This window comes from Gasterosteus aculeatus, chromosome 7 (assembly GCF_964276395.1).
Source record: "Gasterosteus aculeatus chromosome 7, fGasAcu3.hap1.1, whole genome shotgun sequence".
NCBI classification, from domain to species: domain Eukaryota; kingdom Metazoa; phylum Chordata; class Actinopteri; order Perciformes; family Gasterosteidae; genus Gasterosteus; species Gasterosteus aculeatus.
In genome coordinates, this window is record NC_135694.1 from 31,861,090 (window position 1) to 31,882,153 (window position 21,064).

General features: G+C 47.8%; 2 protein-coding genes across 3 annotated transcripts; one reads left to right on the plus strand and one right to left on the minus strand.

The window, feature by feature from the left end:
• Nucleotides 1–608: 608 nt before the first annotated feature.
• On the plus strand, nucleotides 609–8,675 carry LOC120822005 (trafficking protein particle complex subunit 14). 2 transcript variants are annotated; one of them, XM_078107081.1, is made up of 13 exons: nucleotides 609–875; nucleotides 1,437–1,771; nucleotides 2,125–2,220; nucleotides 2,315–2,444; nucleotides 2,783–2,869; nucleotides 3,734–3,854; nucleotides 4,465–4,612; nucleotides 5,263–5,345; nucleotides 5,431–5,582; nucleotides 5,668–5,804; nucleotides 6,156–6,234; nucleotides 6,647–6,761; nucleotides 7,145–8,675. In XM_078107081.1, the coding sequence occupies exons 1-13, from the start codon at nucleotides 683–685 to the stop codon at nucleotides 7,299–7,301; spliced, it is 1,833 nt and encodes a 610-aa protein (XP_077963207.1). In that variant the 5' UTR covers nucleotides 609–682; the 3' UTR covers nucleotides 7,302–8,675. The 2 variants fall into 2 exon arrangements, with proteins under 2 accessions (XP_077963207.1, XP_077963208.1); XM_078107082.1 differs by having other exon boundaries at nucleotides 620–875; nucleotides 1,440–1,771.
• LOC144410390 (alpha-1A adrenergic receptor-like) lies at nucleotides 8,676–14,287 on the minus strand. Its single transcript, XM_078107083.1, has 5 exons — nucleotides 13,746–14,287; nucleotides 13,236–13,487; nucleotides 12,623–12,995; nucleotides 9,529–9,650; nucleotides 8,676–9,387 (listed from the first exon to the last, which is right to left on the minus strand). The coding sequence occupies exons 1-5, from the start codon at nucleotides 14,007–14,009 to the stop codon at nucleotides 9,109–9,111; spliced, it is 1,290 nt and encodes a 429-aa protein (XP_077963209.1). The 5' UTR covers nucleotides 14,010–14,287; the 3' UTR covers nucleotides 8,676–9,108.
• Between the last annotated feature and the right edge of the window lie 6,777 nt (nucleotides 14,288–21,064).

Sequence of the window (21,064 nt, forward strand, 5' to 3'; positions counted from 1 at the left end):
TCTGATTTATCTTATTTTTTGCATATCATAACACATAACATATAAGTTAGAATATGTTATAATATACCTATATATGCTATATGTGTTTGTATATACATAAAATATATATATAAAAATAATAAGAATAAATGAAAGCGCACTAATAATAGTGAAGTTGTTCCACACACATCATGCTAAGATATTTCTCTGGTGTTAGACTTTAGATTAACAGTATTACCAAAGCAGTACTTATATGTATTTATTAAGGTACTATTAACTAAGCTAAGCTACGTCATAGACGTACTGTTAATCTAAAGTCTAACACCAGAGAAATATCATAACCTTTATTATATCTAATATTAACTATTTTTATTTAGTCCCAAACATTACACAAAGTACTACATAATACAAGTATTGCTTTATTTATCATCATTCTGCCATGTTAAGGTCTTTATTGTTTTGTTTGCACCCATTTACCGTATGAAAGGTATTAATTATGTACAAATTACTGATACCTGCAGCGTTCAGTTAATAAAGATGTGATATAATACTTATGCGATACTTCCTCTGGCCACCACGGGGCGCAGTCCTCTTTCTGACTCCCTCCCCGTGTCCGTGCTTTTACTGTGAAAGCGAGAGGCGGAAGTGTGCCTCCCATGCCTCCTCGCCCCCTCCCTGCCTCCGCTCTCCTCCGCTGGTCGCCATGGTGCAGATGATGGAGTCGCAGTGCGAGTACTTCATGTACTTCCCCGCGGTGCCCATCAGCGACCTGTCGGACCCGGCGCGGTACCGCGCGCTGCCGCGCCGCAGTCACCTGTACCTGGGGGAGACGGTGCGCTTCCTGCTGGTGCTGCGCTGCCGCGACGGGGGGGGCACGCCGAGCGAGCCCGGCCCCGGTAAGCGGGGGGGGGGGGGGTTATTGTTTGTTATCAGATTGATGCTTCTTCTCGTGCAGGTGGGATCAAAGATGGATGAGTGCAGAATATATGTATATATTATATATATGATGTACATAATCAAGTAAAAATATATCATATCCATTTTATTCTGGATAGATCCTAATTTATTATATATATACAGTATATAAAATATATATTATATATATGATGTACATAATCAAGTAAAAATATATCATATCCATTTTATTCTGGATAGATCCTAATTTATATATATATAAAATATATCATATCCATTTTATTCTGGATATATCCTAATTGTATAGTATATATATTGTATAGTATATATATATATTTATATATATACACAGAACATAAAAGTTAGTTTTTATCTGGAATGAAAGAAATGGACCATGTTTGGTAAAATGTTGACAAACATTTGTTTGATTATTGAGCAGAAGTTGATTCATCAAACGAATGTAGAACATTAAACCAGGACTGAAGCTCTCATGAGGTGGAACTCACAGCCATGGATGCATCGTCTTATTCCCACTTCTCCAGCAGGCGGCGCCGACGGCCCGGCCGCCGTCTTCGGGACGGAGTCGGCCAGCGGCCGGGCCTGGCGGGAGCTGGCGGGTTCGCTGTGCGCCGTGGCCAGCGTGAGCCCGGGGGACAGCGCTCGCCACCGAGGCCACCATCACCACAACTACCAGGGCGGCGGGGACGAGGCCCGCGAGGACGGCGAGGACGACTACATGGCGGCGGCCGAGGCGGCCATCGCGGCGCTGGGCAGCCGGGTGGACTCACGCTGCCGCAGCTTCAGGGACTGCAAGCCGCTGCTCATACACAACTCGTCCGGCACGGCGGCGAGGGAATTTCGCAGGGCGCCTGTTCAGGTAAGGAGGTGTTACCGGACAGGAAGAAACCGGAAGAAGATGATACACACGGTCACGTGACAGAAGCGTGACGAATCAGCAACACGTCACAACTAAGAACCCATCAAGTAACCAAGCGGCTTGTGGGCAGAAGACAAAACGTATCAGCCGTCATGTCAGGACGAAGACCGCTTAGCTTGTTAAAGGTTCCCGACGCCTGTCTCTAGTAACTAGTATCGCTGTCAACCAGACACGCGCGTCTAGGGAGAACTGTTATCATTGGCTAGTTCACGCTCGGGGGGCGGGCCAGTTTCAATGACGAGCAATGTTCATGGTTATACGAGGTCAGTGATTGGTCACCGCTGTCTCTTCAGTCTCCACTGGACGAACCGGTGGTGCTGACCGATGAGGTCATCTTCCCTCTCACCGTCTCCCTGGACAAACTCCCCGTCAGCACCCTGAAGGTCAAGGTCAGGAGGAACGCCGTAGAATACAAGGGGCGGGGTTAACTGCTGGAAGTCAGAGAAGGTGAGACGTTCTCCTTCCATGTGTGTGCACGGCCAGGTGATGGTGACCGTGTGGAAGAAAGAGGCGGAGAAAGGGGAGGTGCAGGAGCTCGGCTACCTGAGCGTCCTGCAGCAACGAGAGCCGACACACACCTTCAGACACGACCTGAACACCTTCAAAGCTCAGGGTAGGACACACACACACACACACACACACACACACACACACACACACACACACACACACACACACACACACACACATGTGGGGCCGGGGGGGTCACTGGGAACACACACTTAACCCAAAACCATCGCGTGTTAAAGCTGCATTCTCTGTAGTGACCAGCAGGGGGCGACTCCTCTGCTCCCACAGAGGTTTTCTTTAAAGGACAAAAAAGGCATCTTAAATATGTTGAGAGGAAAACAAAAGTATTCCAGATCTACCTGTTTTGGACATTTTCCAGACCATAAAATGAACAGCTGGTCGCACAACGAGTAATTGTTTCCTTCTATCGTCCGTCCCCAGTGAGCACCACGCTGACCGTCCTGCCCCCCCCCACCCTGCGCTGTAAGCAGATGACCGTCTCCGGGAGACACCTCGTCGTCCTCAAAGGTTACTGTCCTTTAACATCTGAGTGTACTAGTATACTACATGTGAGATGTGTACTAGTATACTACATGTGAGATGTGTACTAGTATACTACATGTGAGATGTGTACTAGTATACTACATGTGAGAGATGTACTAGTATACTACATGTGAGAGATGTACTAGTATACTACATGTGAGATGTGTACTAGTATACTACATGTGAGATGTGTACTAGTATACTACATGTGAGAGATGTACTAGTATACTACATGTGAGATATATACTAGTATACTACATGTGAGAGATGTACTAGTATACTACATGTGAGATATGTACTAGTATACTACATGTGAGATATGTACTAGTATACTACATGTGAGAGATGTACTAGTATACTACATGTGAGAGATGTACTAGTATACTACATGTGAGATATATACTAGTATACTACATGTGAGATATATACTAGTATACTACATGTGAGAGATGTACTAGTATACTACATGTGAGATATATACTAGTATACTACATGTGAGATATATACTAGTATACTACATGTGAGAGATGTACTAGTATACTACATGTGAGAGATGTACTAGTATACTACATGTGAGATATGTACTAGTATACTACATGTGAGATATGTACTAGTATACTACATGTGAGAGATGTACTAGTATACTACATGTGAGAGATGTACTAGTATACTACATGTGAGAGATGTACTAGTATACTACATGTGAGAGATGTACTAGTATTCTACATGCGAGTGGTGTACTAGTATACTACATGTGACCAGTGTACTAGATTACTACATATGAGTAATGTCCTTCTCGAGCCTCCCCCCCAGGTGTTGACCTTTGACCTCTACCATGTGACCCCTCAGTGCTCAACGAGTCCTCCCAGGAGGAGCTCAGCGTGCGAGATGTTCGTGTCCTACCGAACCTGAACGCCTCGTACCTCCCAGTGATGCCCGACGGCTCCGTGCTGCTGGTGGACAACGTGTGGTACGCCTCACTAAGTCGTACAACACGTGTTATATGACGTAATATCACATGTTATATCATGTATTACATCATACTGAACCTTCTTTAGTTTCTGTTCCTGTTCAGCCTTCGTTTTGAATCATGTTTCTTTTCCTTTATCGCGTTAAATTGAGATCTATCAGAAAACATGACAGCAAAATATCTCCTCCTCCTCCCCTCTCTTTTGTCTCCCCTCCTCTCTCCTCTTCTCCTCTCTCCTCTCTCCTGTCTCCTCTCTCCTGTCTCCTCCTCTCCTCCCCTTCTCTCCTCCCCTCCTCTCTCCTCTCTCCTGTCTCCTCTTCTCCTCTCTCCTCCTCTCCTCCCCTCCTCTCTCCTGTCTCCTCCTCTCCTCCCCTCCTCTCTCCTCTCTCCTGTCTCCTCCTCTCCTCCCCTCCTCTCTCCTCTCTCCTGTCTCCTCCTCTCCTCCCCTTCTCTCTCCTCTCTCCTGTCTCCTCCTCTCCTCCCCTTCTCTCTCCTCTCTCCTGTCTCCTCCTCTCCTCCCCTTCTCTCTCCTCTCTCCTGTCTCCTCCTCTCCTCCCCTTCTCTCCTCCCCTGCTCTCTCCTGTCTCCTCCCCCCCCCCCCACCCTGCAGCCACCAGTCCGGTGAGGTCGCCATGGCCTCCTTCAGCCGGGTGGACAGTCCGGCCTCCCGCCTTCCCAGCATGCTTTGCGCTCTGGAGGAGCACGACTTCCTGTTCCAGCTGCACCTCAACGACGTCCCGCAGGACGACTCCAACGAGGTAGAACGCCCCGTGATGTCACACATCAAAGAAAAGACTGGTGAATGAAAAGTGGGGACCAGTTTAGAAGAAAATAATGTCTTGCAGCGATTGTAGGACGTTAAGGTGTCTCTTGTTGGGACAGTGGAAACAATAAAGGAGGATGAAGTGTCAAAAGCATCGCAAGTAAACAACAAAGTGTTGTCTTTGTTTAGGTCCCTGGTCCTCATGAACTTGTTACACCTTTGACAATTTGTTAGATTGCCTTATAAATAAATGCTTTGCTATTTGTTAAAATCCAAATCCTTTCATGTGATGATGTTTCACACGTCTTTATATCAGCTCACACACACTTCAACCGCTTGTTCTTCTCGTCACATTTTACAACCCACTGTGACCGCGAGTCAAAACGTCTGCCTTTTCTATGGACATCTATAGGCCTGTCCTAGGAGGGACATCTATAGGCCTGTCCTATAGGAGGGACATCTGATGGACAACCAAGTACTACAAGCTAGACCATAATGCATCTGTAGACACACCACAGGGTCCCTGGGCCTGAGAAGTGAAGGAAATGAGTTTAATGTGGATATTAAATGGGACTAAAACTAATATGCATTTTAGTCTAAAGACTAAATGAAAGATGGCGGCCCAATGACCTGTGTTGTTTGCAGGGGATGGAGGTTCCCCTGGTCGCCGTGCTGCAGTGGTCCACTCCCAAGATGCCTTTCACCAACTGCATCTACACCCACTACAGGTGCGGCGGGGTTACAATCCCCGGAAAATAAGACGTAAAGCGGTGAGCGAGGTCACGCTGACTCCGCCCACTTCCCCCCCTTCAGGTTGCCGAGCGTCCGGCTGGACGAGCCTCGCTTCGTCATGACGGCCAGCTGCCCGAGCAGCGTCGCCGTGAAGGAGAACTTCAAGGTCAAGTACGTTCTGCTCAACAACCTCCAGGACTTCCTCGCCGTGCGGCTGGTCTGGACCCCGGAGGGTCAGTGAGACCTCCACCAAGTCCTTGTGTGAGCCCATCGCCCGAGGGTCACTGATTCCATGCGTGTGCGTGTGCGTGTGCTCAGGTCGGGGTCACTGCGACGAGGCCTCGCTGGCGGCCGTCGTCTGCCACTCTCCTCTCAGCAACCTGGGCCACAGCCGGAGAGGCAGCACCTTGTCCTTCAGCGTGGCCTTCCAGATCCTCAAGCCCGGACTCTACGAGGTAAGCCGGGGGGAGGAGCTACCCTGTATAGGCCACGCCCCAAAGGGCTCACAGGCCTGGACTCTCTGTGGAGCCACGATGGATTTCCTCAGTGGTAGACAGACTGAAACCAATGGATTTGCTTTTCTCTCCACATATTTATCCTTATGGTCTCAGCGTGTAGCCCCGCCCTAAAGCGTCCTCTGCTTTATGGTCTGTTTGACTCTAAGTGGACCATCAGTCACGAAATGAAGAAGACTTGAGACATGAACTCATTACAATGTGTACTGAGGGAATAAGAGTCATTGTCTCATAGGGGTCTATGGGACCAGAGACCGTCTACAAACCCCCCCCCCCCCCCTTTCTCCACAGCTGAGTCAGCACATGAAGCTGAAGCTCCAGTTCACGGCCTCCGTGTCCAACCCTCCTCCGGACGCCCGGCCGCTGTCACGTAAGAAGAAGCATCTCTAACACACAAAGTATTATATATATAAGTATTATATGATGTATTAGTGCTGTTAGTACGAAGACTTTAAGTACACAACGAAACATAAAGTCAGACTTGTTATGAATCAGCATCATGTTCATGTGTTCATGCTGCTGTAATAAAGCCGCCGACGTGATGATTCAGTGAACACACGTCATCATGACGTCATCATGACGTCATGCTGATGATGTCATGAAGCGGTTTACTTCCTCTGGGGATGAGAGACGTCCACAAACAAGTGCTGAGCACAAACAAAGCTTGTTGATTTCAATGCTGAATGAAGAGAATAAAGCAGAAAGACGCTGAGCGAACTTACTGATGACGTTATTATGAAGACGTGGTTCCGGTGTCCAACGTCTCGTGTCCTCTCGCTCAGGTAAGAACAGCCCGTCCAGCCCGGCCTTTCGAGACCTGCTGGACCGGCACCAGGCCAGTCTGGGTCGGTCCCAGTCCTTTTCCCACCAGCAGCCCTCTCGCTCCCACATCATGAGGTACTAAAAGTTATTATTAGTATTATTCCCATTTCATTCTCTGTCGCACGGATTCCCAAGTGTGCAAAATGAGAATATCCTGCAGCTCTTCATCCCTCTGCAGACTCACCTCTTTTTAGCCTCTGCTCCGAAAAATGGCACACGCATGATATATATATATATATGTATAACTACTGTCTATTTGTACCATTTCCTTTTGTGGGGGTCAACGGGAACCGCTGCTCAAATGTGTGACAATCAGTTTATTTGTTATAGAAAAACATCAATTCTTTGGTACTGGTTCTGACCTGGTTCTGGCTGGTTTGGGCCCCATCTGCTTGTCTCCAAATAACACAATCCTAACTATACGAGAGTAAAAGCGTCTCCGTGTGTGTGCGTCTCAGGACGGGCAGCGCCATGGAGCGGCGGGCCATCACCCCCCCCGTGGGCTCCCCGGTCGGCCGGCCGCTCTACTTGCCCCCGCAGGACAAGTCGCTGCTGTCGCTGGACAAGATCGCCAAGAGGGAGTGCAAGGTCCTGGTGGTGGACCCGGCCAGCTAGCGGGCGAGGAGACAGGAGGCAAGGGAGCAAGGAGAGGCCTCGACAGAAGAAAATATTTTCTGTTTTTGAAAATGAATCAGGAGACTTAGAGAAATACAGAAATGAGACATTTAATTGAAAGTGAAAGAAGAAGAAGACGTTTCAACAGGAAGAAAAATATATTTGAATGTTTTCAATAGTTTGATTGCCAAAAACCTGCAGAGCTGAAGACATTCAATCAGCTGTTTACTAGTGTTAGCATCTCAAGCTAGCGAGCGTTTGTCAGCGTGCAGACCGGTGAGCGATTGTTATTCAGACTCTGAGGTCGATTCAGTATTACGAGTTTTTTTCTGCCACAAATATGACTTTTGTCTTTAGCTTTTGTAAGAGAGAGAAACCAGATCCTGGTTCATTGTTTCCCTCTCAGAGCTTCTGCTTGAACAACCGGCAACGTGTTTCATAATGCTTCTTCAGTGCAACATGTCATTTAAATGACAACACTCACGTGAATATACAAATACATGCATAAATACACTGTGCAGAGCTGTATTTGACTGGTCTTACCAAAACCTGCATTCTCTGTAGTGTAGTGTATATTTCGGGGCCGGTCTAGAATGCGTGGCGCAAACACGGCGTGCAGCCGCTGCGCACGGCAACAAAACGCCTGGGAAATGAGTCAGTGGGACAAGCGCATGTGATCGGGAGAAAATCCCGTCATTTTTCAAAATGACATATTTTGTGAAAAATCAAATAAGCAGCAAATGATTCTGCGGGCTGATGGTTGTGGTCCACTGCTCCAAATCAGCCTGAATCCAAGAGCCGTGATCCAAGATGGCTACAGGAACAAACAAACACCAACAAACAACGTGAACTCGCTCGCGAGGTGAATCTCTGCCGCGCTCGCTGTTCCTTTTGACAGTAAGGGGGCGGAGCCAGTCACCAGGGGGCGGAGCCAGTCACCATGGTATCCACATCTGATTGGTTACAAACCCCGTCTTTTGATTGGCTGGAGTGATGCACTCACACAACCATAGAAGCCCATTTCCGCACTGAAGAAAGTCTAAACGATGAGATAAAACGTTGTCAGCACACAAAGGACACCTCTGTGTAACGTAGTGGACGTACGACCATCATCTGCCGTCATTACCGCCACTTCGGCTGCACATCTGATCGTCCAATCAGAGTCAAGAGAGCAGCGTCCCGGTTCCAACGTTTCCCTGACACAACGAGATTTTCAGAATAAAATAACAACCTATGGTCTTTATGGTTAACAGAATCATTTTCAATAATTTTCCAAAATACTCTTAAAAATAATACTGTTAGTGAAACGTATATCTAGTTATATATATCCTGATAATATACAGTCAATCCATTAAAAACATTATTTTCAAATGATTTCAACACATTTGAGGCTTGTTTATTTCTTCTTCTTCATTTTGTGTTGAACTTTGTTTGCTGAAATACTACAGTACTACCACTGTGAAGGATAATATATGTATATTCATATAGAGAGAAAATAACTAACTAAAAGGGAGTCACGTCTGTATTCAACCTTGATGACATTTTAAAAGGGATCTTAAAAACCTCCAAAATAAAATAAACAGGGTCACATTGTCTCCACGCACAGTTGACACACGTTTAACGACTCGTCTGAGTTCATTTGACTTTTGGAGCTGGTAAAGACATCATCACATTATGTCTAAAGACTAATGTTTCTGACACATTTCAGAGGTTCTTCACATCTTCTTTTGAAGGAAGGACCGGATGTTCTGACTGCTGGTTCCGCTCAGGTGACGTGTTCCAAAAGAGAACTTCCTCCCACTGCCGGTTACTCTTCCGATGGGCCGTTGCCACGACAACTGCCCGCCGGCCCCCCGGCGTCCCTGGCCAGCGGGCCGGGGCGCCTCCCGGGGGGGAGGTCTGGGTCGCGGGAGGGGCGGAGCCTGGAGGCCACGCAGCACTGGCTGCGGCTGAGGGAGGACAGCGTCTGCTGGCTGGCGCTGAGGAAGGGGGAGGAGCCTGAGCCCTGCTGATGGCGGTGGCGGTAGGACGTCTGCCAGCGAGGACGCTTCTTCTTCCAGCGACAGCGCAGGATCCGGAGGAAGGCCTGGACCCAGGAGACCAGAACCAGGACAGCGTTAGACCTGCTACCACAAACTGAGAACCTCAACTGCAGTGGTAGTAGTAGTAGTAGTGGTTTTAGTAGCAGCAGTAGTACGAGTACTAGTAGTAGTACTAGTAGTAGTACCTGCTTGAACTCCCGGCTGTAACAGGGGTAGATGATGGGGTTCAGGCAGCTGTTGAAGTAACCCAACCAGAAGATAACTTTAAAGAACGTTTCAGGAGGACGAAGGCTGCTGCTGAAGGAACCTGAACACACACACACACACACACACACACACACACACACACACACATTACGTTACACACAGAGACATTTAACATTTCCTGAATTTTAAATATAAAACAAAATCATCATCATCATCTCCCCTTGTCTCCTCCCTCCTTGTCTCCTCTCCTTTGTCCTCAGACCAGCAGGTGACCTGCAGCATGTCGGGGGTTTCAGAGGCTTAGGGGCTTGTGGGGGATTATGGGGGATGAGGTTTTGATGTTCTTCAGATAAAGCAGACTGAGGATTATTTCTCCCTCAGCGTGGACTTGTAAGGCGTCCTGCTGAAATCAGTCCATGTCGAGAGCACGAGACCCAAGTGGGTTAGTCTATATTTTTGGAGTGACTATAGTGGTATTTCCCCCTACACCCCATACACCACCACCCCATACACCACCACCCCATATACACCACCACTCCATACACCACCACCCCATACACCACCACCCCATACACCACCACCCCATATACACCACCACTCCATACACCACCACCCCATACACCACCACCCCATACACCACCACCCCATATACACCACCACTCCATACACCACCACCCCATACACCACCACCCCATACACCACCACCCCATATACACCACCACTCCATACACCACCACCCCATACACCACCACCCCATACACCACCACCCCACACACCACCCCATACACCACCACCCCATACACCACCACCCCACACACCACCCCATACACACCACCCCATACACCACCACCCCATACACACCACCCCATACACACCACCCCATACACCACCACCCCACACCCCATACACCACCACCACCCCATACACCACCACCCCATACACCACCACCCCACACACCACCCCATACACACCACCCCATACACCACCACCCCATACACCACCACCCCACACACCACCCCATACACCACCACCCCATACACACCACCCCATACACCACCACCCCACACACCACCCCATACACCACCACCCCATACACACCACCCCATACACCACCACCCCATACACCACCACCCCATACACCACCACCCCACACACCACCACCCCATACACACCACCCCATACACCACCACCCCATACACCACCACTCCATACACCACCACCCCATACACCACCACCCCACACACCACCACCCCATACACACCACCCCATACACATCACCCCATACACCACCACCCCATACACACCACCCCATACACCACCACCCCATACACCACCACCCCACACACCACCACCCCATACACACCACCCCATACACCACCAACCCATACACCACCACCCCATACACCACCACCCCATACACACCACCCCATACACCCCCACCCCATACACACCACCCCATACACCACCACCCCATACACACCACCCCATACACACCACCCCATACACCACCACCCCATACACCACCACCCTATACACCCCCACCCCATACACCACCACCCCATACACCACCACCCCATACACCACCACCCCATCCACCACCACCCCATACACACCACCCCATACACCACCACCCCATACACACCACCCCATACACCACCACCCCATACACCACCACCCCATACACCCCCACCCCATACACCACCACCCCATCCACCACCACCCCATACACCACCACCCCATCCACCACCACCCCATACACACCACCCCATACACCACCACCCCATACACCCCATACACCAACACCCCATACATCAACACCCCATACACCCCATACACCAACACCCCATACACCCCATACACCCCATACACCACCATCCATACACCACCATCCTTACACCACCATCCATACACCACCATCCTTACACCACCATCCATAACCAACCATCCTTACACCACCATCCATACACCACCATCCTTACACCGAGCACTGTGACCTTTCCATAAACAAACAAGAGATGCTCAGATTGGAGATGACTTGCCAAAGTACCTGATAGTTAAGTACCTGATTTGTCACTTTAACTGTTTAATTAATTTCTTGCTCATCACTTTGTCACTTGTTCGATAGTGCACTTTATTTTTTTTTATTTTTTAACTTTTAAAATATTTTTAGTTTTTAACTTTAACTTTATTCTTATGTTATACTAACCCATTGCATTATTATACTAACCCATTGCATTATTCTACTAACCAATTCCCTTATTCTACTAACCCATTGCATTATTCTACTAACCCATTACCTTATTATACTAACCCATTGCATTATTCTACTAACCAATTCCCTTATTCTACTAACCCATTGCATTATTCTACTAACCCATTACCTTATTATACTAACCCATTGCATTATTCTACTAACCCATTACCTTATTATACTAACCCATTGCATTATTCTACTAACCCATTGCATTATTCTACTAACCCATTGCATTATTCTACTAACCCATTACCTTATTCTACTAACCCATTGCATTATTCTACTAACCCATTGCATTATTCTACTAACCCATCGCATTAGCATTTCATTTTATTGTATTACTTACTGCTGTCTTGTTGTCTATTGTCACACTGTCTACTACAAATTCCTTGTATGTTTGACATATTTTGGCAATAAATGATTCCTGATCCTGATGAACTAAGGACTAACTAACTAAGGAGACGCTCCTGCAGGTGATCACTGGTGTTTTGCTAATTGTACGAATTCTTTTGACTGTTTTGCAAATGTCGCGGATGATAAAAAAAATGCACCAAAGCAACTGAGAAAAACTGTAATCGGGATGGCAGATTTAAGTTTCACGATATTAAACCAAAACCTGCCGAGAAAACATGAATGCGACCTTTAACCTCTCAAGGAGCCCCGAGATCACAAAGTAAACCCAGTGATCTGTTATCACCTGTCAACTAGACACGTTAGTGCCAACAGATGAACTAAGATTACAGCCTAAATTATTCATCGTCCTCTCGGTTCCTGTAAACGTTCCATCAATAAGCAATATTGATCAGCGGCGGACGTACTGATGGGCAGAGCCAGGAAGAAGGGCAGCCAGCAGAGGATGAACATGCCGACCACCACGCCCAGCGTCTTGGCCGCCTTCTTCTCTCTGGAGAACTTGAGCAGCTTGAGGGTGAGCGCGCTGCGTGCGGCCGAGGGGGCGGGGCCGGTCTCCTGGGCCGGCTGGTTCCGGCGGTGGATCCTCATGGTGAGCTCGTTGGAGTCCTGCATACGCTCCTTCATCACGCCGGCCTCCAGGTTCCTGGTGGTCCGCTTGGCCACGACGTAGACCCGACAGTACATGGCGAGGATCACGGCCAGCGGGATGTAGAAGGAACCGAGGGACGAGAACAGAGCGTAGAACGGTTCCTCCGTGATGAGACACACCGAGTCGTCCTGCAGGAAAGGACACATGTCACCAGTTAAGTCCAATGATAGTACTGTGAAAGACACCTGTCAATCACAAGAAAGCTCCGCCCCTAAAATAAGTCTTATCGTCTATTTGCTTCCACAAGCGCTTGCTGCTGATTGGTCCGTGACGTCTCTGTGATGGTTATATGAATTAGGTAATGTTAACTATGACATCAGTCTGCCTCTGAGGTTCAGTCTCACTGGTGCATGCTGGGTAGTCGGTACCTGTGAGGGCGGCTGCTTCCATCCCAGCAGCGGGCCGATGGAGATGACGATGGAGAGGATCCACACGGCCAGCATGGCGAGCAGCGCCCGCTTCTCTGTGACGATGGACGGGTACTGCAGCGGGTACCGAACGCCGACGTACCGGTCGATAGAGATGACGCACAGAGACATGATGGACGCCGTGCAGCAGAGCACGTCCACCGCCGCCCAGATGTCACAGAAGATACGACCGAACACCCAGTGGTCCAGAACCTGTGTGGACACCAAGGACCTGAACACTCCTTTGTCCAGAACCATCTGGGTTCACAGGGTTGTCTTATAGCTGTAATATGGTTCTGACACAGTCGGGTCGGATCACAAAGTGAATCCATCAAGATGGTTGATCAACTCCAGATGCTGATTAAAGTCCAGATGTTCACATGCGTCTCTAACTAACTCTCAGGATGACGTCACGCAATAATAACATTATATCATAATCAGCTGATCAGTGATCGATAGCGGGGCACTGACCTCCAGCGTGGCGGACACCGGCAGCACGGTGGTCCCCAGCAGCAGGTCCGCGATGGCCAGGTTGATGATGAAGTAGTTGGTGGGGGTCCGCAGGTGTCGGTTACAAACCACCGACAGGATCACCAGGATGTTCCCCGCGATGGCGAACCCGATGAAGGAGGCCAGCACCATGCCCACCGGCACCGCCCGGCTCAGCTCCAGCGGGGCGGCGCGGCTGAGGTTGCCGGTGGAGTCCCCGCACGAGCCGTTGGTCCACAGACCCATGGAGCCGCGCCGACACGGGGCTCCGGTGGCAGCAGGTGGAGGTTCGGCTCGGGGCTCCGGTAGCAGCAGGTGGAGGTTCGGCTCGGGGCTCCGGTAGCAGCAGGTGGAGGTTCGGCTCGGTAGCAGCAGGTGGAGGTTCGGCTCGGGGCTCCGGTAGCAGCAGGTGGAGGTTCGGCTCGCTGCAGAGGAGGTGGAGCTCCTCTGCGGGTCAGAGAGCCGCGAGCCTTTTATGGTCCAAGAGCTTCATGTGGGAAAGTTGAGAGACCGAGGTGCTGTCTGTCTGTCTGTCTGTCTGTCTGTGTCTCTTTATCCGTCTGTCTCTCTGTGTCTTCATCTTTTTCTAAGTACAGTGGCCCCAAGGTGCAAAAAGCAACATCATTAAATATTATATATATATATATATATATATAAATATATTAAGACTCTTTAAAGGTCCTTCGATGCACTTTTTATTGTAATTCACTTTGTCTCATCCGTGGCTGTTGGTCAACACGCTTCAGTTCCTTCACACATAAACATTGTCATGAGACTCGTGGATCCTCCAGAGTCCCCAACAGAGACTCTGTCTCCTCCTGTTCCAGCTAATGATGTTCTTACTGTGTCTTTATTGGAGCGATGAAAGACGTTTAAGGAATAGAACATTGATGAAGTGAAATGAATGGTGGGTCCTGTGATGTTTACAGCTCTCAGAAACATCATTGTTGTCTTGTTTTGTTCTATTCTAAGTCCTGAAGATGGACAATACTTTCAATTCCTATGACAGAAATTATTTAATTATTGCGAGTAGTAAGCCAAGCGCACGGCCACCATCGATAGAACCTCCATGACATAGAACCTCCATCGATAGAACCACCATGACATAGAACCACCATCGATAGAACCTCCATGACATAGAACCTCCATCAATAGAACCTCCATCAGATAGAACCTCCATGACATAGAACCACCAGCGTTAGAACCTCCATCAGTTAGAACCTCCATCACATAGAACCACCATCAATAGAACCTCCATCACATAGAACCATTCAACAGAACACGTGACTCCACCTGTTGTTCTGGAGGTGAATCGCTCTGCAACACACGCACGACTTTACAACCAGGAAGTGAAACCAGAGCGTCGACGCAACGTAAAGACGCAGAAACACGCAGCGGCCTTCAGATTAGCTGTTCCTAGCAGTCTCTATGCTAAGCTAAGCTGTCCCGTGAGTCCTCAGGTATCTGTTCTCACAGAGGTCACTCTCCTGGTTGCTACCATGACCTTTGACTTCCCTCAACAGAGACTGGTTTCTGTTGTCTGAGGAAAAGCTGCTTCTGGTTCCTCTGGTTTTTCCGCGGGTTCTAAAAACGGGTGAATGTTAAAATGTCAAACGGACGTCCATGTTAGACGCTGAGAATCTGAATTATTTACTGCCAGGGCTAAAAACGTCTGTACATTCCCGAGGTCACTAGAGGTCACTATCTGCCTCTTCACATGGCTCCCATTAACTATTTCAGATTTTGGAACATCTCATTTTCTCCTGCACTATTAAACAATGAGAAGATCATTAAAACCCTTTAATGCAGAAAGTATTTTTAACCAGAAGAGTTCTTAGGTTTCCTTCTCCGGTCCATGAAGAGTTCTGGAGAGAGGCAGACGCCGCTCCAACTGGTGGAGGAGGAGGAAGAGGAGGAAGAGGAAGTGGGAGAGGAGGAAGAGGAGCAGGGAGAGGAAGAGGAGGAAGAGAAGAAATGACAGGGAGCAGGTGGTGATGACATGTAACATGTTCAGATATGGGCAGCGTCATCTGTCAGACGTGTAACATGTTCATGTGTGTTGCTGCTCCACTTGAACACAGGAAAAGAGACGTTCAGAATTAATGGCCCTCAAATAAGAGTTTGACTTTAATATAAAGAAAATATTCAGACTGTGTTTGTGAATCTATCATTTCTACATAAACTCGCCCTTCATCTGTCTCCTCTTTCCTTCTGTCACAGAGACGAACTACTTCATTAAACCAGATGTTCAGTTCTTCACCAAATTCTTTGTTTCTTCCTCGGAGGTGAATGTGGGGTTAAAACAGCGCTGCGTCTCTTTGTATCTGGCTCGCTCTTCGATGTTTACACATCTGCTTTTAACAGATCCTGGATCAGGAGCTTTTATGTGAAGTGGTTGAAAAAAGGCAGCTGTAAAAAGTCTGCTCTCAGTAATCTGAGCTTTAAAGTGCTTCTGACACGAGTCTGTATATCCAAAGATCTTATATATATATATATTTAATTATACTGCACATGTTGAAATTCATTATTCGTGATTAATGAACGTTGTTGTTAATGTTTGTTTATTTCAGAAGACTAAATCTTACATTAATGAGTATTCACTTTAGAAATCTTGTATTTTAGACTGTTGTTTAATTGTTACTTACTCCACATGTGATCTTCTTGGAGGTGGAACATGTTGAACATGTTGAACATGTTGAACTAGCGACTCTTCCTGTCGTCCTCGTGCACTTTGCTCTCAGCTCTCATCATCTAACGGCTGCGTCTGAAGTGCCGACAATCTCCCCACATTTAGCAGGACGTTTTCAAACCAGGTCTTTTAGGGACACGGTGGTGGTCCTCTGCTGACGGTGGTGGTCCCCTGCAGACTGTGGTGGTCCTCTGCTGACGGTGGTGGTCCCCTGCAGACTGTGGTGGTCCTCTGCAGACTGTGGCGGTCCTCTGCAGACGGTGGTGGTCCCCTGCAGACTGTGGTGGTCCTCTGCTGACGGTGGTGGTCCTCTGCAGACGGTGGTGGTCCTCTGCAGACGGTGGTGGTTCTCTGCAGACGCTGGTGGTCCTCTGCAGACGCTGGTGGTCCTCTGCAGACGGTGGCGGTCCTCTGCAGACGGTGGCGGTCCTCTGCAGACGGTGGCGGTCCTCTGCTGACGGTGGTGGTCCTCTGCAGACGGTGGCGGTCCTCTGCAGACGGTAGCGGTCCTCTGCAGACGGTGGTGGTCCTCTGCAGACGCTGGTGGTCCTCTGCAGACGGTGGTGGTCCTCTGCAGACGGTGGTGGTCCTCTGCAGACGGTGGTGGTCCTCTGCAGACGGTGGTGGTCCTCTGCAGACTCATCCCAACAACTGGGACGGTGAAACACTGGCAATGGCTGCTGGGTTTGAGTTGCTTCTCGCCAATTGGACGGCAAACTGGAGAAGGAGTCAAAGTCTGCAGCGTACTTTGACTCGTCGATGAAACGCCATCTCGTGGGCTTCTATGGCTCATGAGAGGATGGATTTTATGTTCAAATAATCAACCGATTTCAGGTTAAATATTGAAATCAAGTCACAAGCCATTTGCTTTCATATTCAATTGAATTTTTTTCTGAATTTTTAAATATTTTTAACTTTTTAACTTTTATTCCTTTATTTTTAAACTAACCCATAGCATTGCTTTATTTTATTCCTCGTGCACTGTTGTCTTGTCGTCCATTGTCTTACTGTCTGCTGTCACGCACCAACCACCAAGTCACATTCCTTGTATGTGACATATTGTGGCAATAAATGTTTCCTGATTTATTGTTGCTTACTAACATAACTGTGCGATAATTAAGCAATAAGGTCCGAGACGCTGGACTTACTGCTTTTACAATACGGTTGCAGTGAAATTATACATAATAAGTAAGAAGCTTCCTTTCAGCACAAAATAGTTTTAACCAAATGTTGAGTAATTTATCACATTTAGTACGTGTGGCTGTTGCTATGCGTTTGTTAGCCTAGCAACAAAAGTCGGTTGATGATTAGCGAGGAGATCAACATTGATTTGTGCGTCGTTTGAAAACATCACAGGTTTCCTGCTAGATGTCACACCTCCTCATTCATCCACATCGCCCATGACGTCCACTATCGATGGATGAAGCTATCGTTACCGAACCGAACCGCTTCATCTACCGTGTTGTAATTAAGGATGAAGACGGCTGCATTCTAATGCTGGACAACTACTACTTTCTGACTTTCACATCGCAGTGCGTTCCCTGTTACTGACACCACCGCACCTCACTGGTTAGATGTTGAGATGGAAGTAGCCTAGCAGCTAGCTTAGCATAGCATGCCGCTCGCCCCCCTTCTGTTGGACCAAACGTTCCAATAAATCGATCAACAAAGAATCAGTAGATACTTAATAGCGGATTGATGTGGAGGATATAAATATCTGTATAACAATTATTCAGATACGATGTGATAAACAGTCATAACATAAATCATTTTTTCTGGTTCAGTAAGTCAAAGCTGTTTGTCCCTGCAGGGCTGCCGTACAGGCAGGTGTGTGTCTGTGTGTCTCTGTGTGTGTTGTTGATGTAATAGACGGGTTTCATTTGGCTTTGTGCTCCGATGTAAAAAAAGAAAAAGACTTGTTTTAGCAGAGGGCCTTCCGTTCTTTATTAGTGTGGTCTGCTGCCTTCATGTACCAGCGGTTCCTCTCAGGTTCCTCTCAGTTCTCCGGTGGATTACCTCCGTGTTTGTGTTAGCGTCGTCTCTACAGTACCACAGAAGAAGAACTCCAGGTTCCAGACTTCAGTGTTTATGACCAAACCGCTCACAGCTCCAGACGCACTCTAGCGTTTCCATTACAGCAACTGAAGAAGAAGCTTGGAAGCCTCCAGACCAAACATCTGGCTGAAGGACATGTGATGAGCTCACCCAACCACAGCCACTGCAAAGATTACCTCCCGACCGCCTCTCCTAACAGCTTCTGCTTGACCTCCACTGGGTCAAGGAAAGAGGAGAAGGACAATTTCTTAGGAGTTAGGAGACGACAACTGAGGTGATTAGAGAATCCAAGTCCACTTCAACATCAATGAAACTACGAGCTTGAAGGAGCAAACGGTAGCTAACAGAAGCTAGCAGGCGGGCCAATCAATGCTAAAGGTAGCTAACAAAGCTCATAGTAGCTAGCTGATACCAAGGGAAGCTAACAGGAGCTACTACACCTCTGCCACTAGCTAGCTAGCTACAGACTCAGAGGTGTGGTCCAGGTGTAACGTCGGCGTACCTGAGGTGTTACCACAGAAACCACATGAACACATTCACTCTGCGCTGAGGTTGTGGTGGTTCACAGACTATTTGTACGTTTATTATCTGTGTGTAACCAGGGTTTGAAAATATGTTTCTGTTCATATGGGAATTAAATAAGTTGTCACATTTTCCCTGTTTAAGCAGAGAATGAGTTCATCTTTTCCTTAATAGGCTTTAATCTTTGTTTCCGTTGACTGTTTATGTAGGAATGAGCTAAAATACTATAATCAATAAAACTTGACTTATCAACTATGAACTATGTTCAACAACTGCAGTTTCAGGAAAGATAAGAACTTTGAACATTTGATATCCTGGTGAGTTGAGTGAAGTTTTTACTGTTAGCCGTGTTAGCAAGAATGCTTAAGGATATTTTGTATTTCGTGGCTATTGTATTAAAACCAGTCAGGAAGGGAACTAGAAAGGGTACAAAGGTGCATCTATGCGTAATGGTTATAATTGAAGGCCCTGACTTGCTGATGGTTAAGTAACGTCGTAGCCGTGCGGCTAGCAGCCTGGTTGGATTGGTATTGAATTGTTGTCCTGCTCGTGTACACAGGCTGTGTTTTTTGGGTACCGTCATCGGCGGAACGAGGAGTAGCGTCCAGCCGTCCTGTCTGCCACCACCCAGCACGTCTTCATCCATCTGCCAACAGCAGAACCCTCAGATCCAGCGTCCATTTCCCTGGACATGAGGGGTGGCAGGACATCTTAGGACAATACTCCTTCCTGAGATCTCAGATTTTTTTTAAATGTTTCACATTACCTGCTTGCACACTTTTTGATGTGTGGAATCGTGCAATTGTTGAAGAGATGATTGTGTTCTAAATAAAGCTGTTGTATTAAGCGTAACTCAGGGTGGACATTTCTGGTCTCTACAGAGGTCAGACAAGCAAAAGTCTCCTCGTCGAACTTGGATTGAATTAGAATATTCCCCTCTGTCCCGTCTCTCCACCAGTTTGTTCATCAGACCATCACCTTCGCCCCCCTCGAGCTATTGAACACCAGATGTTAATAGCATTATGCTAAGGAGGCCTCTCTCACAGTAAGTGGAACAAGTGGGCCTGAAGCTGTTCAGCAAGACGCTAAATATGTGAGGCCGAAAGGCTTCGACTCCTCTTTTGTTCATAAACATGTAGATCTGTTAGAAGAGAACCAATCGATCAATACACCGACAGGGCCACAGACAGGAAGCGGTGACTCGTTGTGGCCTCCCTCCGGCTGGGGGAGCAAGACGGAGACGGAGACAGCTGTTGTCATAGCAACGGCCATTAAGACGACATTACTAGGATCCAATGTGTCACTTCTTCTGCTTTGTCTTTTCCTCCTCTAGCTGTTCCCTTTTCTTCCTTCCCTCGTTTCCTTCCCTTCTATCCTGGCCTCGTCTCCTCGTTGCCTCGTCTCCTCTCTGTACGTCTCCTTTCTTACTGTCTCCTCCTCTCACTTTTCGTCTCCTCTCTCCTCGTCTCCTGGTCTCCTCTTTCCTCTGTCCTTCCTCCTCTGTCCTCTCTTCTCTCCTTTCTCCTCCCCTCGTCTCCCTCGTCTCCTAGTCTCCTCTCTCCTCACTAATAACGTTGAAGTGTTTCCAAACATTCAGAGGTCAGAGGTCAGATGTTCTTGGACTCTCTCATCATTCCTCTCTAATCACATTCCTGCTGCTGGAAGTATAAATACATAGAATATATTAGTACCACATATTTCTCTGAGGTCATCAGAGCCGTCGCCTCGTCTTCAACGCGTTGCACAAACTTTATTCCGGACAACATCTTTAGGAGAAGTGAAACCAAGTGTCTCTTTTCTAGTAATACCGGGATGGAAACAGGAAGTGACATCAGCGGGATATTTGATGACATGCGGCCTCTGCCTCGTGTCCTCTCACGTGAGCTCCTCACAGGGGTGGACAGAATAATAGAAACTCATTAAAGGCTCTTTTAGAAGAGTGGCTGTTGCATCTCTGACTGTCTGATTATCTTGAGCGTTGTGGATATTTATAAGTCATTGATTACATCAATATAGATGAGGTCATAAGGTCATC

Bases quoted from the DNA above. Each gene is read 5' to 3' on its own strand.
- LOC120822005 (XM_078107081.1), top strand. From the start codon at position 683: ATGGTGCAGATGATGGAGTCGCAGTGCGAGTACTTCATGTACTTCCCC. The intron at 876-1,436 runs GTAAGCGGGGGG...CCACTTCTCCAG, and splicing joins GCCGAGCGAGCCCGGCCCCG to CAGGCGGCGCCGACGGCCCG. The intron at 4,613-5,262 runs GTAGAACGCCCC...TGTTGTTTGCAG, and splicing joins CGCAGGACGACTCCAACGAG to GGGATGGAGGTTCCCCTGGT.
- LOC144410390 (XM_078107083.1), bottom strand. From the start codon at position 14,009: ATGGGTCTGTGGACCAACGGCTCGTGCGGGGACTCCACCGGCAACCTC. The intron at 13,488-13,745 runs GTCAGTGCCCCG...GTGTCCACACAG, and splicing joins CGGTGTCCGCCACGCTGGAG to GTTCTGGACCACTGGGTGTT. The intron at 9,388-9,528 runs GTACTACTACTA...TCCTGGGTCCAG, and splicing joins ACAGCCGGGAGTTCAAGCAG to GCCTTCCTCCGGATCCTGCG.